This window comes from Lissotriton helveticus, chromosome 7 (genome assembly GCF_964261635.1).
Source record: "Lissotriton helveticus chromosome 7, aLisHel1.1, whole genome shotgun sequence".
Classification (NCBI taxonomy): Eukaryota; Metazoa; Chordata; class Amphibia; order Caudata; family Salamandridae; genus Lissotriton; species Lissotriton helveticus.
The window spans coordinates 46,038,456-46,059,543 of NC_136068.1; the positions used below are offsets into that span (position 1 = coordinate 46,038,456).

The 21,088-nt window shown below is 43.3% G+C and overlaps 1 protein-coding gene across 8 annotated transcripts in view; it reads right to left on the bottom strand.

Annotated features, from left to right (window-relative positions):
* Positions 1–21,088, bottom strand: part of LOC144767990 (guanylate-binding protein 1-like) — a 333,964-nt gene that overhangs the window by 10,461 nt on the left and 302,415 nt on the right. For 6 of the 8 annotated variants that reach the window (XM_078651374.1, XM_078651379.1, XM_078651376.1 and 3 more), the window contains one exon: positions 9,146–11,010. The exons of the other annotated variants lie outside the window; for them this stretch is intronic. In XM_078651374.1, coding sequence (XP_078507500.1) covers positions 10,670–11,010 — 341 coding nt within the window. In that variant the 3' untranslated portion in view covers positions 9,146–10,669. Of the gene's footprint in view, positions 1–9,145; positions 11,011–21,088 lie in introns of those variants that run through there. 8 annotated transcript variants of the gene reach the window in all.

Consider the following 21,088-nt stretch of genomic DNA (forward strand, 5'->3'; position numbering starts at 1 on the left):
AAGTCACGCAATCCGGCAAACCGACCTGTCAGGCAGCGACATTCCGGATCTTCAAAGCGGCATTGTTTAGGAAGATCAACGGCATACACTTCAGGACAGTAATAATTCAACGTCCTTAACCACAGATGCCTCGTGACCGCCATTGCAGACGGACCCGGAAGCTCTTGGCCGGCCGGCCAATCCGCTCGCGGCCGACCGGAAGTCCCGCCTCCCCAGGTCCGCGAGCTGCCGGCGCATGGAGCGCCCTGCCGTCCGGTGTAGCCCGGGTCCCCAGGAGGGGGCCGGGGAGAAGGAGGAGTGTGGCGCCTGTTGCGGGGCTCCTCTGACCTGAGGGAGCCCCGATTTAGATGGAGACGCGCCGTGAGGAGCCCCGCCGGAAGAGCGCAGTTGGTGAGTGGGGCCCAGGGCTGATGTAAAGTGCGTGCGTGCCTGTTTGTATGCGTGGGGGGGGGAGTGTGTGCGTGTGTGCGCGAGGGAACGTGTGTGCACATGCGTGACTGTGTGTGATTGAGAGAGAATGCGAGGTAGGGGATAGTGTGCCTGTATGTGTGCCTGTATGTGTGCCTGTATGGGTGCTGTATGCCTGCGCGCGCCTGTGTGTGTGTGTGTGTGTGTGCGTGCGTGCATGCAGAGAGGTGGGGGCTGCCTGTGTGTGAGCAAGGGCTTTGCGCATGCGCAGCTACCAGACGCTCGCTCCCGAGGTGAAATCCGACACTGAAAACGCTCGTAACACTTTGGTGTCCACTCTCCTAAATACGGATCACATTAGTTGTCGAGCTGACAGCATTCATGCTTCGCATGAATGCTAACGTCAGCTCGACCTAATAAATGACCTCACCCCGCGACCACCGGACCCAACCTACGGACCAGGTGGCTACTGGATCCCACATTGTGCAGCTCCGGTGTTCCTGCTGCTGAGTGATGATTGTATTAGTGAGACAGTGCCAGACTCGGCGTGTTATTTTTAATCTAATTTGCTCAGCGCACGTTCAGCTGCCTGCTGGTCAGTGTAGTTTTGCCCTTGCCAATGATGCTAGTGTTGGCGGGCGGCTGTGACTCAAGTGTTTGCCCCAGCCTCAGCTGCCTGTCAGGCTGTCTTGCCTAAATTCAGTGCCCGGGTTCATGCTGTTTACCGCATCTAATTTGCATTATAGACAATCGGGACTAGTTCACACTGACCGTGCCCCTTTCACCACAGCAATTACTGCACTGCAGGAGGACAACGCAAGGTGTTGTTTAACAGCGCCAGAGAGGGCCCTGTGATTACTCTGCTGTGCCTCTCATGGCCAGCCCCAGAAACTGAGGAGTAGATTTACAATAACTGGCGCATCCCTGCATATCAGCAGGGATGCGCCAGTTATTGTATGCCACGCCTCCGCCACCATGGATGCGCCACATTCACAATGCGGAGCACCATGGGGCAAAAACGGCACAGATGCGTCACGCATCTGTGCCGTAAAGGCGGCGCATTGCTGGAGTTGCGTCGCAAGCATGACGCAGCTCCAGCAATGCTCTGGGGAGGGGGCCTATTTTTACAATGTTGTGTCAATCCTTACGCCTGCTTCAAGCAGGCGCAGGGTTTTGATGCAGCATGGCCTCAAAAGTGACTGAGTGAAATCCTGTAGATTTCACTCAGCCACTTTTAGGAGGTGTTCCTGCGCTGGAACGCCCCCCTGTGCAGGAATGCCTACATGTGGCGCAGGGCTTTACAACGCGACGCATCTCCCAGATGCGTCACGTTGTAAATACCCCACAGCATGGCGCATCTTTTGCGCCGCCGCTGCGTCACACAAGTGATGAAACGGCAGCGTAAAAGAGGCTCAAGGGGCTTGTAACTCTGCCCCTGAATCCCTCCAGCCAATTAACTATGGCCTGATATTGCAACCTGTGCCCCTCAGTCCCCGTGCCAGCCAACCACAGAGCTTCATCCCCAAGAGACACCTCAAGAGAAACTAGGTGGTGAAGCACCCAGCCTAGTGGATACACTCCCCAAGCACTTTACTGGCAAAAGTCACTGGAGTCATTCACACATTCTCAGTCTACAGGCTCTGTGTAGCATGTGCTTAACAATACCAGGCCACAATGCTATTTAGTTTACATCTTCTTTGGAATGTTTCGTTAAATTATAGTTCAGACTGAATCTTAGACTTTACTTGGCTCAGGCAAAGGATGAATTATTTTAACGTTGTTAGCGTGATGTATGATGTCTGGCAGTTTCCAGCCCCATGCAGCTGTAAACTCCAAGTTGTCAGCATCCCTACTGTAAAGGCACTCTTAAATTGGTGGTTATATTTGAAACTACACAGGTCATGGGGGTTCTAAATATATATTAATGAATGCCTTTGTGATGAAAGTTGTATTATGTGCAACACAATGATTTTTTTTCTTTGCTGCGGCGCCTGCTGCAGGCAGTGAGCTGGGGTGGTGTCCTCTGGCAAAGCGGCGCAAACCCAGACTAATTGAAAGTACAGTGGGCCTCATTTATGAAAAGTGACGCATCGCTGCGTGAAAACAGCGATGCGTCACTTTTCACTGCGCCCTCCTTGCGACGCCAATGATGCTTCATATTTACAGTATGACGCATCATTGCGCAAGGAGTTACAGATACGTCAGTATTTCTGACGTATCTGTATGGCGCAAAAGTGACGCATTGCTGGAGTGTGTCACAAAAGTGAAGCAACTCCAGCAATGTATCCTTTCACATGGGGCAAGCCCCATGTGAAAGGGCCTGCGTCAGTCTTACGCCAGCTGTGAGGCAGGCGTAAGTAATTGACGCATTTGTGTCCTAGAAGTGGCGCAGTGAAATCACATAGATTTCACTGCGTCACTTCTACGACCCTTTCTTGCGTCAACATGCCCCCCTTGCATACATTATACCTGGCGCAGGTATAATGTGGCGCAGGGTTTACAAAGTGACGCATCTACCTAGATGCGTCACTTTGTAAATATGGCGCAACAAGGCGCATTTTCTACGCCACTGGTGCGTCACAAAAAGTGACGCACTAGCGGCGTAAAAGTGATGCATAGCCTCATAAATGAGGCCCAGTGTTCGCACGCCTAGTCCAGTGGGCGAGCGTGACTTGCACAACACGTGACACCAGCAAATTCCCATTGATCGAGCCCCTAAAAAGGGAGCTCCAAGCACTGCACAGAGTGAGAGCTCACTGACACAGGGCAACACTTGCAGCAGCCCTGAGCCTCTGAGAGAGAGCCTCAGCCCCTGCTTACAGTGCAAAACCAGAGAGCACTCCATAGCACAGCAGCCCTTGCAGAGACCAGAGAAAGCCCCACACCTTTTCCGAGTGGTAAGTGAATCCGCAAGTGCTGGAGCTCAGGACCTGTGAACTACCGCAGTTTAAGCAATTATCAAAAATCGCCAGTCCAGTCCTTATGTGAAGTGACACTGCCTTGTAATACATTCTGTGCCTAACATTTTATCCCAAAACACTTTGCATGCTGGAACTTGTAGTTTTCTCTTTTTCCTATCCTACAGAACAGGGATGATACAAATCCCAGCATGCCAAGGACACCTTGCTTTAAAAAAATTAAAAAAAATCTGAACTTTGTGGACATGGGTTGCTTCTTCACTGGGCTACTGGAGTTTGAGGAGCTCCAGGGCCTATGTGACCTTCTATTTCAAGTGCTTTGAAGCAGTTTCAAGATCTTTTAGAGCTTCTCATTGCTCAAAATGGTGCAATTTCTGATATGTATCTCTTTCCATTGACTTCACTGCTTGGTTTTACTAGTGAGGAAGTGTCACTCTAAGTGTCAGCCATTTTCCCCTTGAGCATCAATCATAAGTACACGGAGACCATAGAAATGTTGCATATGCGCCATCTGAAAAATTGGAAGCTATATAAATATTCCATTGCCACCAGTTGAACCCATAATACTCAGGTCCTAGGAGAAGCAGACCCTTTGAAAGTCAGCAGTACAGTATTATATTTATATATCGCTCCCAACCAAGTGTACCTGCCTGAACCCGCGGCACCAGTATATAGTAGTCCGCCCACACGTGAGTCCCTTGCTCACTGTGCCACTTGATTCAAGCTGGCCTGGCTGATGAGGGGGAATACCCCAAAACCAGTCCCAGGATGCTTGTTTCCGGGCCAGGGAGGACCTGACCGGTCAGATCGGGCTGCACTGTTCCCATGAGGAACAGGGTCAAAACTGATTTGCATGTGGCTTTGTCCAAACTGGGATGGCATAGTGAGCAAAAGAACGATGGAATAAACCCAGATCTGCGACTGGGGTTGAGTTGTTGAAAGGTTTCTGCAATCCGTCCATAATCTTGTTGTGCAGTATCCAGAACAGTTCTCAGACATTTTGTATTTTAAGGCTTTATTTTAACATGTTTCATAGGAAATGTTCATGTATGTATTTGAACTTTTGCTAAATTGGTTTGCTTAAAACATTTGGTCATATGCTATTTAATTTGATTGCCGAAATAAAAAATGACATTGAGCCCTGAGTAGGGACTGATGTATGCTTGATGGATTGGGACAGAAACATCAATGATGATTTTGCTATCATTCAAAATTCGCTATTGGCACAATTTGTAGTGGTGGAGTAGGATACTTATGGGTAGATGGCAGACAATTTCAACACACATTATTTTCATGTACTGTATGCTTTTATTTGATATTTGTTTTGATGTTGTCTAATGTGCATTGTTTCTTGACCTCCCTTTTTGTTTTGTTTAATATTGTGCTATAATTTTCAAATACTATATATTAATAACATATTTGTATTTTAGTAGCCTTTCTAATCTAGCAATTGTATAGAGATTGTGCACATGTTCAGAGGGTTTAGGCACCTCATGATGAACCTGGACCTTGTGGTGAGAGGAAGCTGGTGAAAGAGTCAATGGCCCTTTTTTTGGGCTGCTTCTGCCCAGTAAGTAAGTAAGTAAATCAGTAAGTAAGGCATTTATAGAGTTCGCGAATGCTGAGGCGTCTTGGCACTAGAAATGTAATGAGTAACGAGAACTGCTCCAGCAAGGGAAGTATTGCATTTTTTCTTGGAAGGGAATAGGCAGGTCTTGAGCGTTTTCCTGGACAGGAGTCTATTTGGTTGCAGTCTAGTAACGACCGCAGTGAATTCCAAAGCTTAGCTGCCTGATGGGAGAGGCTTCTTTCCCCCATCTAGCCCTTTGAATTTTTTGGACCTGAACTAGTCCTTTATTGTCTGATCTTAGGTCACGCATAAAGATGTGCCATGAAAAAAGTTTCTGAAGATCCAAAGGTCCCACTCGGTATAATGCTTTATGCACCAGATGCGTTGCTTGACCGGTAGCCAATGGAGCTCCCTAAGACTGATGGAGATGGGGTGGAATTCCGGGATGTTGAACAGCAAATGCGCTGCAGTGTTCTGCAGAGACTAAAGTTTTAATAGGTTGGCGTTTGTCAATGCCAAGAAAGAGCGCATTACAGTAATCAATTCTACAAAGAATTAGCTCCTTGCGTGCTCATGACGTCATGAGGCACGGAGGCTGTGTGCTGATGACGAGCTGAGCTCGTCATGACACGTGCGGTGCTCACACACGGGGTTAGTTCCCCCGCTGTGCTGAGTGTTCTGAAAAACGGGCGTGGTCATGACAAGCTCAGCTCGTCATCAGCACAGCGCCACCGTGCAGCATGACGAGACGAGCTCATCACAAGCACCGTGGCGCACTGTGCGCCCACCCCCCCCTCTCCCTCCAGCACCGCGGCGAAGGTGTTAAGGCGACTACGACAGTGTTTCTGAGATCTTGAGGAATGAACAGAAGAAATTTATGCAGAATCTTTAGGAGGAAGAAGGATGAGGAAGTCAGGAGATTGATCTGACCTGCAAAATTGAGCTGATCATCGAACATGACTCCTAAGTTTCTGACCTTTTCAATGGGGTCAGGACATCATCCTGCATCAGCTGGCCACTACAAATGATTCCCAAAGTGATAGTCCCTTTCCCACCTCCACCAACTCCCTTTTATCAGTGTTCAATTTAAGATCATTCAGATGCATCCATCCAATGATGTGCTTCAGACAGGTATGAAACATCCCAGCCATTGTTTCTGCACTTGAAGATATGGACTTGACTATCTGAGTGCCGCCTGCATAAGAAACCAACGAGAAACCGTGTGGTTTGATCAGCTTAGCTAGAGGAGTAACATAAATGTGGAACAGGGTCGGTGACCATGCTGAACCTTGAGGAACTCCACAAGTGAGAGAAAAGGCCTCTGATGTGAGGTTACCCCAGCACAACCTCTGTTCCCTGGAGGTAAGAAAAGAGAGGAATAGGATTCGAGCTGTCGCCTTAATTCTGATTGACTTCAGCCTCTGTGTTAGTACCAGGTGGTTAAATGTGTCAAACGCTGCTGAGAGGTCCAGTAGGATGAGGACGGCTCTCCCCCCACTGTCCAGCTGTTTACGTATCTCCTCGGTGGCCATGACGAAGGCTGATTCGGTTGAACGATGTGGTCTGAGGCCATATTGTGTAGAGTCTAAGAGGCCGTTGGATTCCAGGTAGCGTGCTAGGTCTTGATGGATGAATCTTTGTATAATTTTGGCTGCAAGCGGTAGGCAAGATATTGGCTGGCAGTTTTTAACTTTGGTGGGGTCTACTGAGGGTTTCTTCAAAATGGGCCTTATACAAGATTTCTTCCAGGAAGAGGGGAAGGTACCTGGAGTAAGAACATTGTTCAGGAGTGGGGCCAAATGGGTACTAACCCTTTCTGAAGCCATATAAAGTATAGTCAAGTCAAAATCTTTATTCGATTGTAGATTTTACAATCATAAAAGTGCAATTTTAAACACACAATAAAAATAACATTAAAAAACAATTCATTTCAATTGGCAAATAAAGACACAGTATACAGTACAATATATTAGGCAGTACGAGCATGGGCAACATGAGATTAAAAATATAAATAACTGTGATATTAAAAACGCCTAAAAGAGATGCAGTGTAATTAGCCATCCATGCTTTTCCTAAAGCTGATGGCTTTTTTAAGAAAGTTACAAACAAATAAAGTGCAATCGCTATTCAGTAGTTGTAAGTAATAAAGTGCAGGTTTAATTTGTGAAAAACTCAGCTTTTTGAGGCACGGTTTGAGGTATAATTTCCGTGGGATCAAATAATAGGGGCAAATAAAAAGGAAGTGTGCCAGGTCTTGTGGAGACTTTCCGTCGCAGCCACAAGCTGGCAACACTTCTCCCCGTTGAGCCCCACTGGGGACAGCCAGTAAAAGATGGAAGAGGTCAAAGAGGAACCTTGTTAACAAAAATCTTTCATAACTGGACATAGGCCAAGTCAGATAAGGTTCCGTTTGCAAGCAAGTTTTTAATAGAAAATGTTTCCTCACACTGGCCTTCTGCATCTCAACCTCTTCTCTGTCGGTACCTCTTAGCAATAATATAGCGTTCTTAACCAAACTAACATCTGTTTTTGTAATTAAATTTGGGGCATAAAACAGATCCCGTCGGTCAATTGCCGTTAGGCTGTCCTTTATGTACTTCACCCACGGTATTTTGAACCTCCCATCTAGCTGTAAGACTTCTTTCAATATGGCATGTGTTAATGGAATATCATTGTTCAGCCAGCAATTCAGCCAGCATATAACAGGGCTTACTGCTATTCTGTCATCTAAGTGGGGAATCCATATAAAGTATAGCAGGAGGACAGGGATTGGCCGGTGAGCCAGATTTAATCGATAGTAGCAGGTTATTTACTCTCTGAACAGTTAGAGGGGAGAAACCAGACAGTTGACAGGTGGTAAGATATTGAGAAATAACGTCCTCTATTAACACCATATTATCCTTGTCTGAGGAGTTCCCTGCTCCTTGTAGACCGTTTGAACTTTGGCCTGGAAGAAGTTTGCCACTTTATCACAGAAGGCTTGATCTGGAGAAAATTGATTATCCTGCTGCAGCTTAGTCAAAGCTGTGACAGTTTTAAAAAGCTCTCTAGCTGAATTTCTTGCCACCTCTAAATAAGTGGTAAAGTGATTCATTTTGGCTATTTTAATTGCTTATTTGTATACAACTAGGGCTAGTCTATAATTGAGTTTGCCTGCTCACTGTAGTCTAACCTCCAAGTACGTTCTAGGCACCCACATTTTGCTTTTAGGATTTTAAGTTCTGCACTGTACCATGGGGCTGAGGCATGATTTCTTCATTGTTTGCTTGATTTTTCTGGGACCAGTAGGTCAATTGCTGATCTGATTGAGATTATCAGCAGCCTTATTGTTGTCTGGGAAAATAGCCTTATGATCAGTCCATGTTAGCGGCAGTAGTTTATCTAAGATAATATTAGGGTTATTCGTAAAGATGCCATCAAGTGTATGATCGGCCTTAAGAGTGGGTTCTGTGACGACCTAGTTCTGCTGCAGTAGGTATAGCTGAATCTGGGTTTGGAATGCATTCATTGTGGAGACATGGACAATCTGCACATCCATCATGTTGATGCTTGGTAGTGTGTGTCAGCATTTTTATTGTCTTTATTGATAGCTGTACATTTGGGCATTCCTTTCTACTCACTGATGGCCAATGCTCTTTTAAGCATAAACCATTACATCCATAAGCAGTCATTTTCTCCCTGCCAGTGTAGTTGGTAATGCAGGCATTCATGTACATTTTGCTTTGAAACGTTACCCCTCAGTTTATTTTGATCCATTTTTATGATTTACTGCTTGGCCTGAGCCGGTGAAACTTTTTGGTGGCATTTTCTCCCATAACACAGTTTCATGTGCAACTTGTTTTACATTTTTTAAACCCAGATCCGGTAATAATTTCAAACGGACTGAGTTGTATTGCCATATTAATAATAATACTAATGCTTCTCCATACAAATGTTAATAGGGCTGTGAACTGTCCCATCTTTGAGCCTCAAACTTCCCGTGCTGCATATTCCTGTAACGCAGCCTCCTCCTGCTGCATGCCCATGTGTTTCAATTGCAAAATGTATTGTGTTTTCAATGAACGTTACATTCATTTCAGCGTGTGTGATATTAATTTTAGTTCATGGAATTTAAATCTCATCATGTCACTTATATTTTAAAGCATGTCTTCTTTTTTTCAAAGTATATAGCAATAATTTGGGTATGGGCCATATTTCTTTCACCATGTATTTGACTCATTTCATTATAAGACACATTTGTCACTCAGGGTTTTGTATTACCTTAAATGAGCACCTCATATTTATTTTGATACAAGCCACATTCATTTCAACAGTACCATATACATTTCAATATAGGTCATATTAATTTCATTGCATGTAATTCATTTAACACTTTAATTTCAAAGCATGTCTTCTTTTTTTTCATAGTATGTAGCATTCATTTGGGTATGGTCCATATTTCTTTCAACATGTAATTAATCGTTTAATTATAGGACACATGTGTCACTCAGGGTTTTATATTACCTTCAATGAACACCTCATATTTATTTTGATACACGCCACAATAATTTCAACAGTACCATATACATTTCAATATAAGTCATATTAATTTCACTGCATGTAATTCACTTAATACATTGCATACTAATTTAAAATATGTAATTTAATTCAACCTATGTTGTATTTATTTCTCTGTATGCTGTATTAATTTCAGGATCTGTCATATTAATTGCACTGCATGACATACTTGTTTAAACAAATGCCATTCATTTTAGTGTAAGTCATATGAATTTTAAAGCAAAATGTAAAATTCTATTAAAAAAGGATACTATTTATTTCGATGCATGCATATTAATTTCACCATATGTCCTATTGATATCAGCAGAGGCCATTTTTATTTTAAAGCATGTCACATGTTTTATAGGATCTTAATAATTTCAACATTTATCATCATTATTTCGCTCTACATCATATTCAATTGAATGCAAGTCATTTTCATTCCATAGATGTTATCTTGTAAGCGTAAATCACTTATTACAACAAAATAACTAGTCCATGGATTGAGAAGCATCAGCTGTACCAAGAATTTTACAGGAGCCTGGCTGGCCAGTCTTATTTTTAGAACAATCAATAATTCTCTGATCTTTTAAAGGGAGAAATCCGCATTACTTGTTTCCTTAGCTTCAGAAGGGTAATCTCACATAACAAAACCTACTGCCTTTCAGTCACCCATCTCTCCTCACAGCACCTTTGTGTTCAGAGTTGAGGTAGAATAGATGCTCCCACTTTATGTATGTGGTTGAAAGCTGATAGCACATACTCATATTTTATGATGATTTTGGAAAAGCAGTGAGCTGCCAAGAACAATTCCAATAGATGAATAAATGTATTTATTCCTCCCAGAATCATGTTCCCTAACCTTTCAAAACAGAAACATGGAAGCTTTTGGACAGTGAAGCTCCATAATCCAGACAAAACTAATAAAGATACAATCAACTGGGAGGATCCCTTGAATATGCTCCTTTCCAAAGGCCAGGCAGCCCTCGATAAAAGAGCAGTGGCCATATAGTGTCATCAGGATTATTGCAACTCGACAGGGAACGCATGTGGTCACTGGAGGATTAGAATATTACATGTTTGGTACATTCTGGGTATTAAAGTTACTGGCATTTTGGGAAATATGTTGGACCTGCTGTACAGGTTGAGACGGCGAAGCAAAAATAAACACTTCTGTCTGCATCATTTTTTTGATTATGCTTGTAGCAGGTATCGCTAGACCGGGGCAAGTGGATGATCAGAAACGGAAAACTTTAGAGAGGAGTCTCCCAACGGCCCCCGAAGCGCCTCCTCCGCAGGGCCCAATTACGATCAAGTTTCCAGTTTCACTTTCCAGCCTGCGGGCCTTTTCTTCATATTCTTGCCTCATCTGATCCTCTCGTCTCCTCAGCATGTCCTCCAGGGCATTCTGTGCCTCCATCCTCTCTCTTTCGGCTTCCTCTCTCCTCTTGGCCTCGAGCCTCAAAAGGTTCTCCTGGTGGCTGCGCTCCTGGTCCCTCAGCAGCTGCTCTGCCTGTAACACCTTCTCTTCTGCTGCCTTCTTCTCCTGCTCGCTCAGAGCTGCCTTCGCCTTCTCTTCTGCTCAGGAATTGAACAAGAAAGTGCAAAGTTAGTGGCATGTTTTAAAAACATTGTGGATGCCCTGAGCACCCTGAAAGCTGGGCTTTTATTCTGAGCAGGAGCAAAGATTTGACAGGGCTCTACATGAAAGTGGCGTTACTTTTTCACAAATCAAACTTTTTCAAGCACTCACTAGAGCACCACGAAGCAGTTACGGCCGCCGCAAGCCTCCAATGGGAGGGAGGGGGGACAAGGGACACGCCAAGAGGGTCATAGGTAGATATCATTTTAAAAAACCTACCTTTCTTGGGACCAAAGCGTCGGTGCTCCTTTCTTAACTCCGCAGTGTCCCAGCAGTTCCGGGGACACCAGCCCAGCACATCCAATCCAGACGCTGCTCTAATAGCATGACGGAAGCGCAAGGATTGGTCTGAGCGCGACTGCCTCGTTTGCTGATTAGACAGCGCCTTACAGCCTGATTCATCAAGCTAAATTGCACTCGCCAAGAGCAAGATTCTCAGAATCTGGCCCTTTGCGAGTGCAATTTTTGCATTTGGGATTCATCATCCCAAATGCAAAAATCGCTATTTAAGAATTCGCACATTTGCGAAGAATTGCATTTAAGGAATCTCTATGTGAGATTCCTTAAATGCAATTCATGAATCATTTTAAAATTGCGAAATTGCAATTTTGTGCCGCTATTTACCACGAATTGTAACTTCGTGGTAAATAGCAAAAACGTAGAAAAATGCATTTAAATGCATTTTTCTAAGTTGCATGTTACACACACACATGTCCTTTGGACATGTGTGTGCGCAACACCAATGTAGATTACATTTCAGGGGTGCTATAGGGTGTCCTTTGGACACCCCTGCACCCTTGAAATCGCATCCTTATTTGCGATTAGCTAATTGCTAATCGCAAATAAGGAACATGAAGGAATCGCAATCTTTTTTGCAATTCCTACATGAATACCGTTTTGCAAGTCCTTAATAGCGATTTCTTATGATTCGCTATTAGGGGCTCGCAAAACGGGAGAATGATGAATCAGGCTGCTAGTGCCTCCGTTGTTTATGCAACACAGGCGTGTTGGAGAAACCTAACTGCACATGTCTGTTTGGCCAACCTGCGACAGCCGGCTAAACTGGCATGGACACTTTACAGTGCACACTACCCTCTCCTCCCTTCCATGCCCGGCCCCGCCCAAGACTCCCTCACTCAGCCAGTCAGCAGGACAATACAATTAAAATATTGTTTACGCTGACTGACTCATTGGGGCAAGCCTCCTACGCAATTACAGAGGAGCCGCCTCCACCCTCGCACTCTACAGCATAAATTAGTCCAACACAGATGCGATGTCTCTTGCGTATTTTATAAAAGCGCGGACTGTAAAGGTCATTATTGATGTTTTAACCCTCAACTGCGCCCGCGATTTTGCGGAAGTGCGCACTTCCGCAAAACGGGCGGGGCGCGTCGGCCATTGGCCGACGGCAGCACCAGCAAGGTAGCGTTGCAGTCGGCCAATGGCCGACGGCAGCACTTAAGGGGTTAATACACTGTTACTGTAAAAATCAGAGTCTCTATTTCATTCGCTGTAATGCGGATGACAGTGTTCAGAATGGTGGTGTGAGATCATCATGAACCTATGATCAGTATCTCATGAGGGAGTAGCCAGCCAGGGAGTAGGGGTGGGTGTCTGGTCTAGTCTATCATACACATGGAAGTGTAGAGGGAAATTACTAAGCATTTATATGAATTCCACTATGGTGTAGTGGTCTGCTTGGTTCTGTGATTGACCAGCAAGGGGCAGATACTCTGAATAACCTGTTAGCAGACCAGTTATTCTTGTATCTTGCGATTAACTTCATGAAATAGGCACAAACACTCTGTTGATTTATAGACTGACCTGCAAAAGAATTAGGAATTATACAACACCAACTGGTCAACAAACTAACAGTTGTTATAGAAAGTCACAGAAGTAGGAGAGAAGATGGTGTGCAAATATCATCAAAATACGTACATAGCACACACTAACTACTGGGTTGTCTAGGTGCTGGGGCTAAATATCAGATGTGAAGAACAGGTGTAACTTAAGTGCTTTTCTAAATACAATCGATGGAAACCTCAAGGTGACTGGATGGGAATCCCACAATGTAGGCCTTTGAACACAGACAGCTCTCCTACCCTTTGATTTCCTTACATGTTATTACATGGGTGTAATACATTGGGTTACTGGTTGAGGGGTGAAACCTTACTTAATCAGCAACCACAATCCTTGTCGGTGTGAAGTTTTACGCAAACCCCAAATTAACCTGGCCTCAACCCTCTGGTAGCTTGTCACAGATCAGTCAGGATTAACTTTAGGGCAATGTTTACAATATTTTTGCAGGTCTTCAAACAGTATTAAGTGAAAAATCAACAAGGAAAATCCCACAATAATTTGTGAAAATAGAACAAAATGTAATAAATAATTTGACACAAAAGCGACAATAATCCAATCAGGAGAACTGGAGTAACACATTTTCAAAGATTTAAGTTGAAATAGCATCAGAAATCCCAAAATGTCACTCGCAGCTCTCTGTTTGTGCCACACCGGGAGAAAGTCACAAGTTCAGGCCGACGACGATGGAGTGTGGGTCGGATACAGGGACCGGATTAGTCCAGCTGAAAGAGGTACCTCCTCAGTCCAGCTCCAAGAGTTCAAGGTGGAAGGGGCCAAGAAGTGTCCATTGAAGTAGCACAAAGAGCCAGCTGGGCATCTCAGACAGTCATTGTTGTAGCATTAAAAACCTGTTGAGGTTGCAGACAATTGGGGTTGTAGCTTAGCACTGGTGGTCACCATGCTAGTCGCTGTTGCAGTGGAAAGAGTTGATTTGCTGGAACTTCTCATTGGTGGCCAGCACGGGCAGCAAGGTCTTGCCATGAATGGGGGCATTCACATTCACAAACATCCCAGAAATTCAGGAGAGCTCAACTGATCCACTCTAATAGACCAGAAGCAAAGGGGCACCACTCTGGGGTCAGAAACTCACTCCAACAGAGGCATGCAGGTCCAGGTGGCAGGTCAGCTGGGTAGTTGCAGGGACCCTCTATCGCTTATGTTCCTGTAGTTCAGAAAAGAAGGTCAGCTGGTTGACCCTTTGAGTCACTTTAACAGGCAGCTTAGCAGCAAAGTAGCCGAGTAGCAGAGGGGCAGATCTTCTAGAAGCAAACCAGACCTTCTTCTGAAGTCTCCACAGGTCCAGGAGTCTACTGCAGAGTTGGTGTCTGAGCTCCAATCTTTCTACCTAGTGCCTTCTTTGAAGTGGGAGAAACTTCTAGAGGATTCCGTTTGAAGTGCTCAGGTATTTATGTGGATAAAAAGCAGCTAGCACGCACATGGAATGGTGTAGTTTTAATTTTTAAATCCATCTGATGTATGTCTATTTGATGTTTTGAGTGAGTATTGTAAGGCAGTGTTCTATCTTGAACAAATGCACTATTTGAATAAATGAAGTAGGACTAAACTGACAGGGTTTATTCCTCCCCTACACTGGCTCCAGACTAACTACAGGGGATATGTAATCCTTTGTGTGAAGGTCGGACACTGTTCATTCAGGTGTAAGTGGGGCTGTGCCTAACTCCATTCTCCTAACCTGGCAGTGATGGCCCATCCAGGCACACCTAAGCACTCTATTATGTGTGGCTGTCAAGGAAGAATATACAAAGACCAACTGCAGCCTTCACCCAGCCATGTGACCCAGAGACAGGCTGTAGGCACTAAATGGCTCAGGCAGGAAAATGCCAAATTTCTAAAAGTGGCTTTTCAAAATGTTATGTTAAAATCTGACTTTAGCAAAAGAAGTGTCATTACTATTCCAAAGACACCAAACATGAGCTGGTTACCTGTTCCGATTTGGTAATTTTTAAATGTAATATGGCAACTCCAAAGTTATCTTATGGGGAAAAGCAGTAGTGAAAAACAGTTTTTCACTACCAGGGCATGTAAAAGTTAAAATTACAGGCTCTACTTTTCAATACCTTGCACCCTCCCAGTGTGCTGTTTAGTGGCCTACCCTACACGGGGCTTGTATGTATTAAAAAGGCAGGGTTGAGTCTGACAAAAGGTTTATTTTCCCAGGTCGAAATTTCAGTTTAAAACTGCACCACAGGCTGCAATGGCAGGCCTCAGACATGATTAAAGGACTACATAAGTAGATTGCATAATCAGTGCAACATGCCCACTAAGTGGCATTTAATATGCAGACCCTTAGCACATGTTGTACCTATTTACTAGGGACTTACAATAAATTAAATATACCAATTTGGTGTAAGTCAATTCTACCATGTTTAGACTAAATAGGCCAACTAGGTGTAAGCCAGTTCTCCCAAGCGCACTCTCTTTCATAATGGATAGCAGTGGTAAAAGGCACACAATCCTTAGACCCAACAAAAATTAGTTCAGCAAAAGAATGGAAGGATAAAGTCAAAGGGCCTCATTTATGAGGCCCCTTGCGCCATCGCAACGTCACTTTTTGTGACGTTCCGTGGCGCAGAAGCCTGCGTGATATTTATCAGGCAGCACTAAGTCACTATTTTTGGCTTAATGCTGCTGGATAAATATCAGTCCCTTTAGCGCAGTGTTCTACATTGAAGTGGCATGCAATGGGTGTTGCTGGCGGCGTTCCCAGCAACATCCCTGGGTTTTTGACACTGCCCCAGATTTACGAGAAATCGTAAATCTGAGGCAGTGCCAAAAGCTTACGCGTGATTATTTTTGTGCAGAGAGGTTTCCCTGCCTGTACAAAACTAATCATCCCCGCAAGGCAGGCACCATTGTGCAAAGGTGCCTGCGTTGGTGCTCAGTAGCACATTGTGCGCCGGCGCAGGGGAAAAGGGCCGGAATGCGCAGTATCTCACACATACGGCGTATTCCTGCCCTTTTCTTTTGCCGTAGGGAAGCGCAGCAGGGGAAGGCCTGCTGCGCTTCCCTACGGCAAAACCTCATAAATGAGGCCCAAAATGTTTGGGGGTGACCGTGCATAAAAGGACCAGGTTCAACAATGTGTGTGTGTTAGACCTGGCATCTTTTGGCGTGTTTTCCTGTCTTTTTTTCTTTCTGACCTCCTGGTTTTGACTCTCTTTTGGCTGGTTTAATGTCTCTGTGCTCTTTCACGATGCTGTTCAGTGTCAAAGCGCAATTGCTCCTGTATAAATTGTTGTATGGCTTGATGTTTCCATGATTGGCATATTCAATTTACTGGTAAGCTCCTAGAATAGTGCACTGAGAGTGCCAGGGAATGCAAATCAATCTGCTACTGGTGGGCCTGCAGCACTGCTTGTGCCACCCACATTAGTGGCCCTGAAAAGGTAACTCAGACCTTCCACTACAGAAAACGCACCAGTTTGTAACTGCCACTTGCCAGGCCCTAATCTCCCCTTTCCTTACAGGTGTCACCCCTAAGGTAGGTCCATGGTACCCCGGTGGCAAGGTGCTTTGTATTGTAAAGGTAGGACATGTACTGGTGTGTATGGCATGTCCTGGTAGTGTATTGCACTGCATTTCGTTTTTCACAACTGCAAGGCTAACGATCCCATAGTAAAGAGTGGGAGTTTTACTTGTAACATCTTATAAGCATAAATTCCCATTGGGACAAGATAGGGAAATGGAGTTTGCTATGCCTGAACTTAGAATGTAAACATGCCTCTTTTAGTATAGATGATTTTATGTTCTGTGTTTGAAAATACCACTTGTAGAAAGTAGGTATTTTCTTACTTAGCCATCCTGTGTGCCTCTGCTGGGTTTGTGGATTAACTGTCTGACTTTGGAGTGAATGGGCCTGGTCGGCCATGAAGAATGGTGTCTCCGCTTCCTGCCAGGAAGCTGGGCCAGGGAGGACGGATTCGGTTTGGACTGAGCACAGACACTCACAAAGGATTTTGTGGTATAAATATTGGGGCCCAAACCACAGAACTTAGGAACTCGCTGGAATCAATGAACCTGCCAAGGAGGAGAACTTTAAGAGCTGCCAGGAGGAGTACTGCCCTTTGCTGTGTTGTTGCTTTGTTGGGTTGCCCTGCAGTTGCTGCTTCTGCCTTGGGCAGTTAAAGGACTGGACTGAACTTTCTTTACTTGAGCTGAGTCTCTCCAAGGGCTTGAAGTTAAGTTTGCCTCCTGTTCTGAAGTGTCAGAGACTGCAAAGACTTCACCAACCTCTGGGTACCACTTCTGCAACCGTTGTTTCAGTTGCCACAGAGAACGCAAACGCAACCGACTCAGTTGCTGGCTCTGTGTCCTCACAGCACCACAGAAGGCATCGTCTGCCTCTAGCACCGCAACCCTGGTCTCACCGATGACGATGACCGCCGCCACCGAGCCGCTGCTCACACTGTGACCTGTGGGAACTGCACTCCGCACTGCCTTGCTTCACTTCACCATCCTGGTCTCACCGACGCCATGGCTGCTGATGACTTCGACACCCGTAACCGCATCGTGGCTGGGGGCACCGCTCGTAAGTTTCACGACGCACCGCCTTGTCCCACACAGCAGTCTGGGTTGACCGACACTAGCTCTTGCTAACCGGCTCTATTGCTTTCATCGTACCACACCCTGCAAGCACCACATAAAGCACCGCCTTGCCCTGCACCGTAAGCCTTGGTCTCACCGACGCTGTCTGGATGATCTCACCGAGCCGCTGCCTGCACTGCTTTGAGAGGGCACTGCACCCTGCACTGCTTCTGTTTTGCAACGGTTGCCATGACAGGTTCGCACTAACATGTCAGCGGCAACGAGAAAGGTACTGTTAATAAGTCTGTCCACACTTTAGATGCCCTGTACCGACTTCGTCGGCTGGAACTGTTAGACTCTGTTCTTTTCAGCATCACAGTAGCCCCAGACATAGCTACCGACTCGTACGAGCTGTGTTTTTGAGGTAATTCTGCAATTTTAAGGATATTTTGCAAGGTATACAGTTTTAAGTACTGTATGTTGGATTCTTATCATTTTGGTCTTGTTTTGTATATATAAAAATATTGGATATTTTTCAAAATTGGTGTGGTGTCCTTTTGTACTGTTTTCACTGCATTACTGTTGGTTATGTGCAAATGCTTTACACACTGCCTCTGAGATAAGCCTGACGGATCACTGAAAGAATATCGATGACACAAATATAGACTTACCAAAATATCGAGTAAAACATATAGAATGCAAAAATATCGAATCCCTATCTTCAAACAGGTAAGTACAAAAATATCGAATCAAAAATATCTTTGTAAAAAATATAGTTAGTCAAAATATCGAATTTTTTAAATGTCTTAAAAGTAATTGAAAATTAATGAAATAATAAATATAATGAACTTAAACATACTTAAAATACTTAAATAACCTTAAAATTAATAAATAATTATTGTAACTTAAAAAAAACTATTTAATTTTTTAATACATATATATATATATATCTAAACATAATATTAATAAAAAATATACAATATTTTTACTGTAGGATAGCGGGAGGGTTACATTTACTATTACCACTCCAGTGAGTGCAACAGTATAGAAAACATTGGATAGCGTAGCAGTAAAAATTACTATTCCCACTCCAGTGAGTGCAACAGTAGGGAAAGCGTTGGATATCGGGAGGGTAAAAATTACTATTCCCACTCCAGTGAGTGCAACAGTTAGGGAAAGTGTTGGATAGTGTAGGGGTACAAATTACTATTCCCACTCCAGTGAGTGCAACAGTAGGGAAAGCGTTGGATAGCGTAGAGGTAAAAATTACTATTCCCACTCCAGTGAGTGCAACAGTAGGGAAAGCGTTAGATAGCCTAGGCATACAATTTACTATTCCCACTCCAGCGAGTGCAACAGTAGGGAAAGCATTGGATAGCGTAGAGGTAAAAATTACTATTCCCACTCCACAGAGTGCAGCAGTAGGGAAAGTGTTGGATAGCGTAGGAGTAAAAATTACTATTCCCACTCCAGTGAGTGCAACAGTAGGGAAAGTGTTCGATAGCGTAGGAGTAAAACTTACTATTCCCACTCCAGAGAGTGCAACAGTAGGGAAAGCGTTGGATAGCGTGAGGGTAACATTAATATTTCCCACTCCAGTGAGTGCAACAGTAGGGAAAGCGTTGGATAGCGTAGGGGTAAAAATTACTATTCCCACTCCAATGAGTGCAACAGTAGGGAAAGCGTTGGGTAGCGGGAGGGTAAAAATTACTATTCCCACTCCAGAGAGTACAACAATAGGGAAAGCGTTGGATAGCGTGGTAGTAAAAATTACTATTCCCACTCCACAGAGTGCAACAGTAGGGAAAGTGTTGGATAGCATAGGAGTAAAAATTACTATTCCCACTCCAGTGAGTGCAACAGTAGGGAAAGCGTTGGATAGCGTGAGGGTAACAATATTTCCCACTCCAGAGAGTACAACAGTAGGGAAAACGTTGGATAGCATAGGAGTAAAAATTACTATTACCACTCCAGAGAGTGCAACAGTAGGGAAAGTGTTGGATAGCATAGGGGTAGAAATTACTGTTCCCACTCCAGAGAGTGTAACAGTAGGGAAAGTAAATATTTCATATATGAATAAAAATAAATAAAATATTAATACCAATTACAAATTAATTAAAAGTAATTAACAATTTTATATAATATAATAAGTAATCAATTAAAAATAAAAATACAAATTAATTATAAAAAATTATTACCTATTAATACAAATTATAATTTTAAAATATTTAATTAATTACAATTAAATTACTTCCCACCCTATTCTCCTATAAACACACAACCCGCAACAGAAAATAAATGAATACAATTAACATAATTATCAATTAATAAATTAATTAAAATTAATTACCAATTATATTTTAAATAATTACCAATTAAAAATTTAAATAACAATTAATGCAAAATAAATACCAATAAATAAAAAAAATAAAAAAAAATATTTATAATTAAATTACTTCCCACCCTATTCCCCTATAAACCCACAACCCGCTACAGAAAATAAATAAATTAATACAATTAACATAATTATCAATTAATTCAAAATTAATCACCAATTATATTTTAACTAATTACCAATTAACAATGAATTAACAATTCATTCAAAATAAACACCAATAAATAAATTAACATATTTAATTAATTATATTTAAATTACTTCCCACCCTATTCCCCTATAAACCCACAACCCGCTACAGAATTATATCACACAAAAATTAAATACCATAAAATTAATTAATTAAAATTAATTATAAAAGAAATATACACTTTTCACACATATACTAACATAAAAAAACACTTAAAAAATTGGATATTATTAAAAAATTGATATTAACTTACTTACCTCAAATTCAATATTTTTTTGTCTATATTCTGTCCATTCTATATTTTTGTTGTCTATATTCTGTCCATGCGATATTTTTGTTGTCTATATTCTGTCCATTCGATATTTTGTCCATTCTATATTTTGAATTTGATATTACTGCTATTCTATTCGATATTTTTGTAGTCTATATTCTGTCCATTCGATATTGTGTCCATTCTATATTTTTAATTCGATATTAATGTAAATCGATATTAAAAACTCGATATTTTGAGTGTATACCAAGCCTGACTGCTTGTGTCAAGCTACCAAGGGGATGAGCAGGGGTTATTTTAGGAGTGTAACTCCCTTACCCTGACTAGGAAGAAGTGTCCCTACTTGGACAAAATTACCTACCTCTGCCAATTAGACACCTCCATGTCAGTGGTGAGGATAAGACTTGTGTTTGCACTTGACTTACAGTGATTGGTGTGCACTACTACCATATCTAAGACCATTACGTGCAACATACTGTTTTTTGGTCTATCTTTGTGATCCTATAGTTTTGGAGTTTTAACTTCCTACTGCATCATGCCTGAATCAATTGCATCATCTGTTGCATCCTTGGAAGTGGCCTTTGAGAGGAGAGGCTGGAAACCTACAAAGCGAAGTCATTGAAAGCTATCTGCAAAACCCTCACAATCAAGTAAGGGTCCTCATCAGAAAAGAGGAGCTACAAAAGGGGCTGAGGGCCTGGTTAGCAGCAAAACAGGCCAGTGGGCAGTCTGGAGATCTTAGTGGGGAGGCGG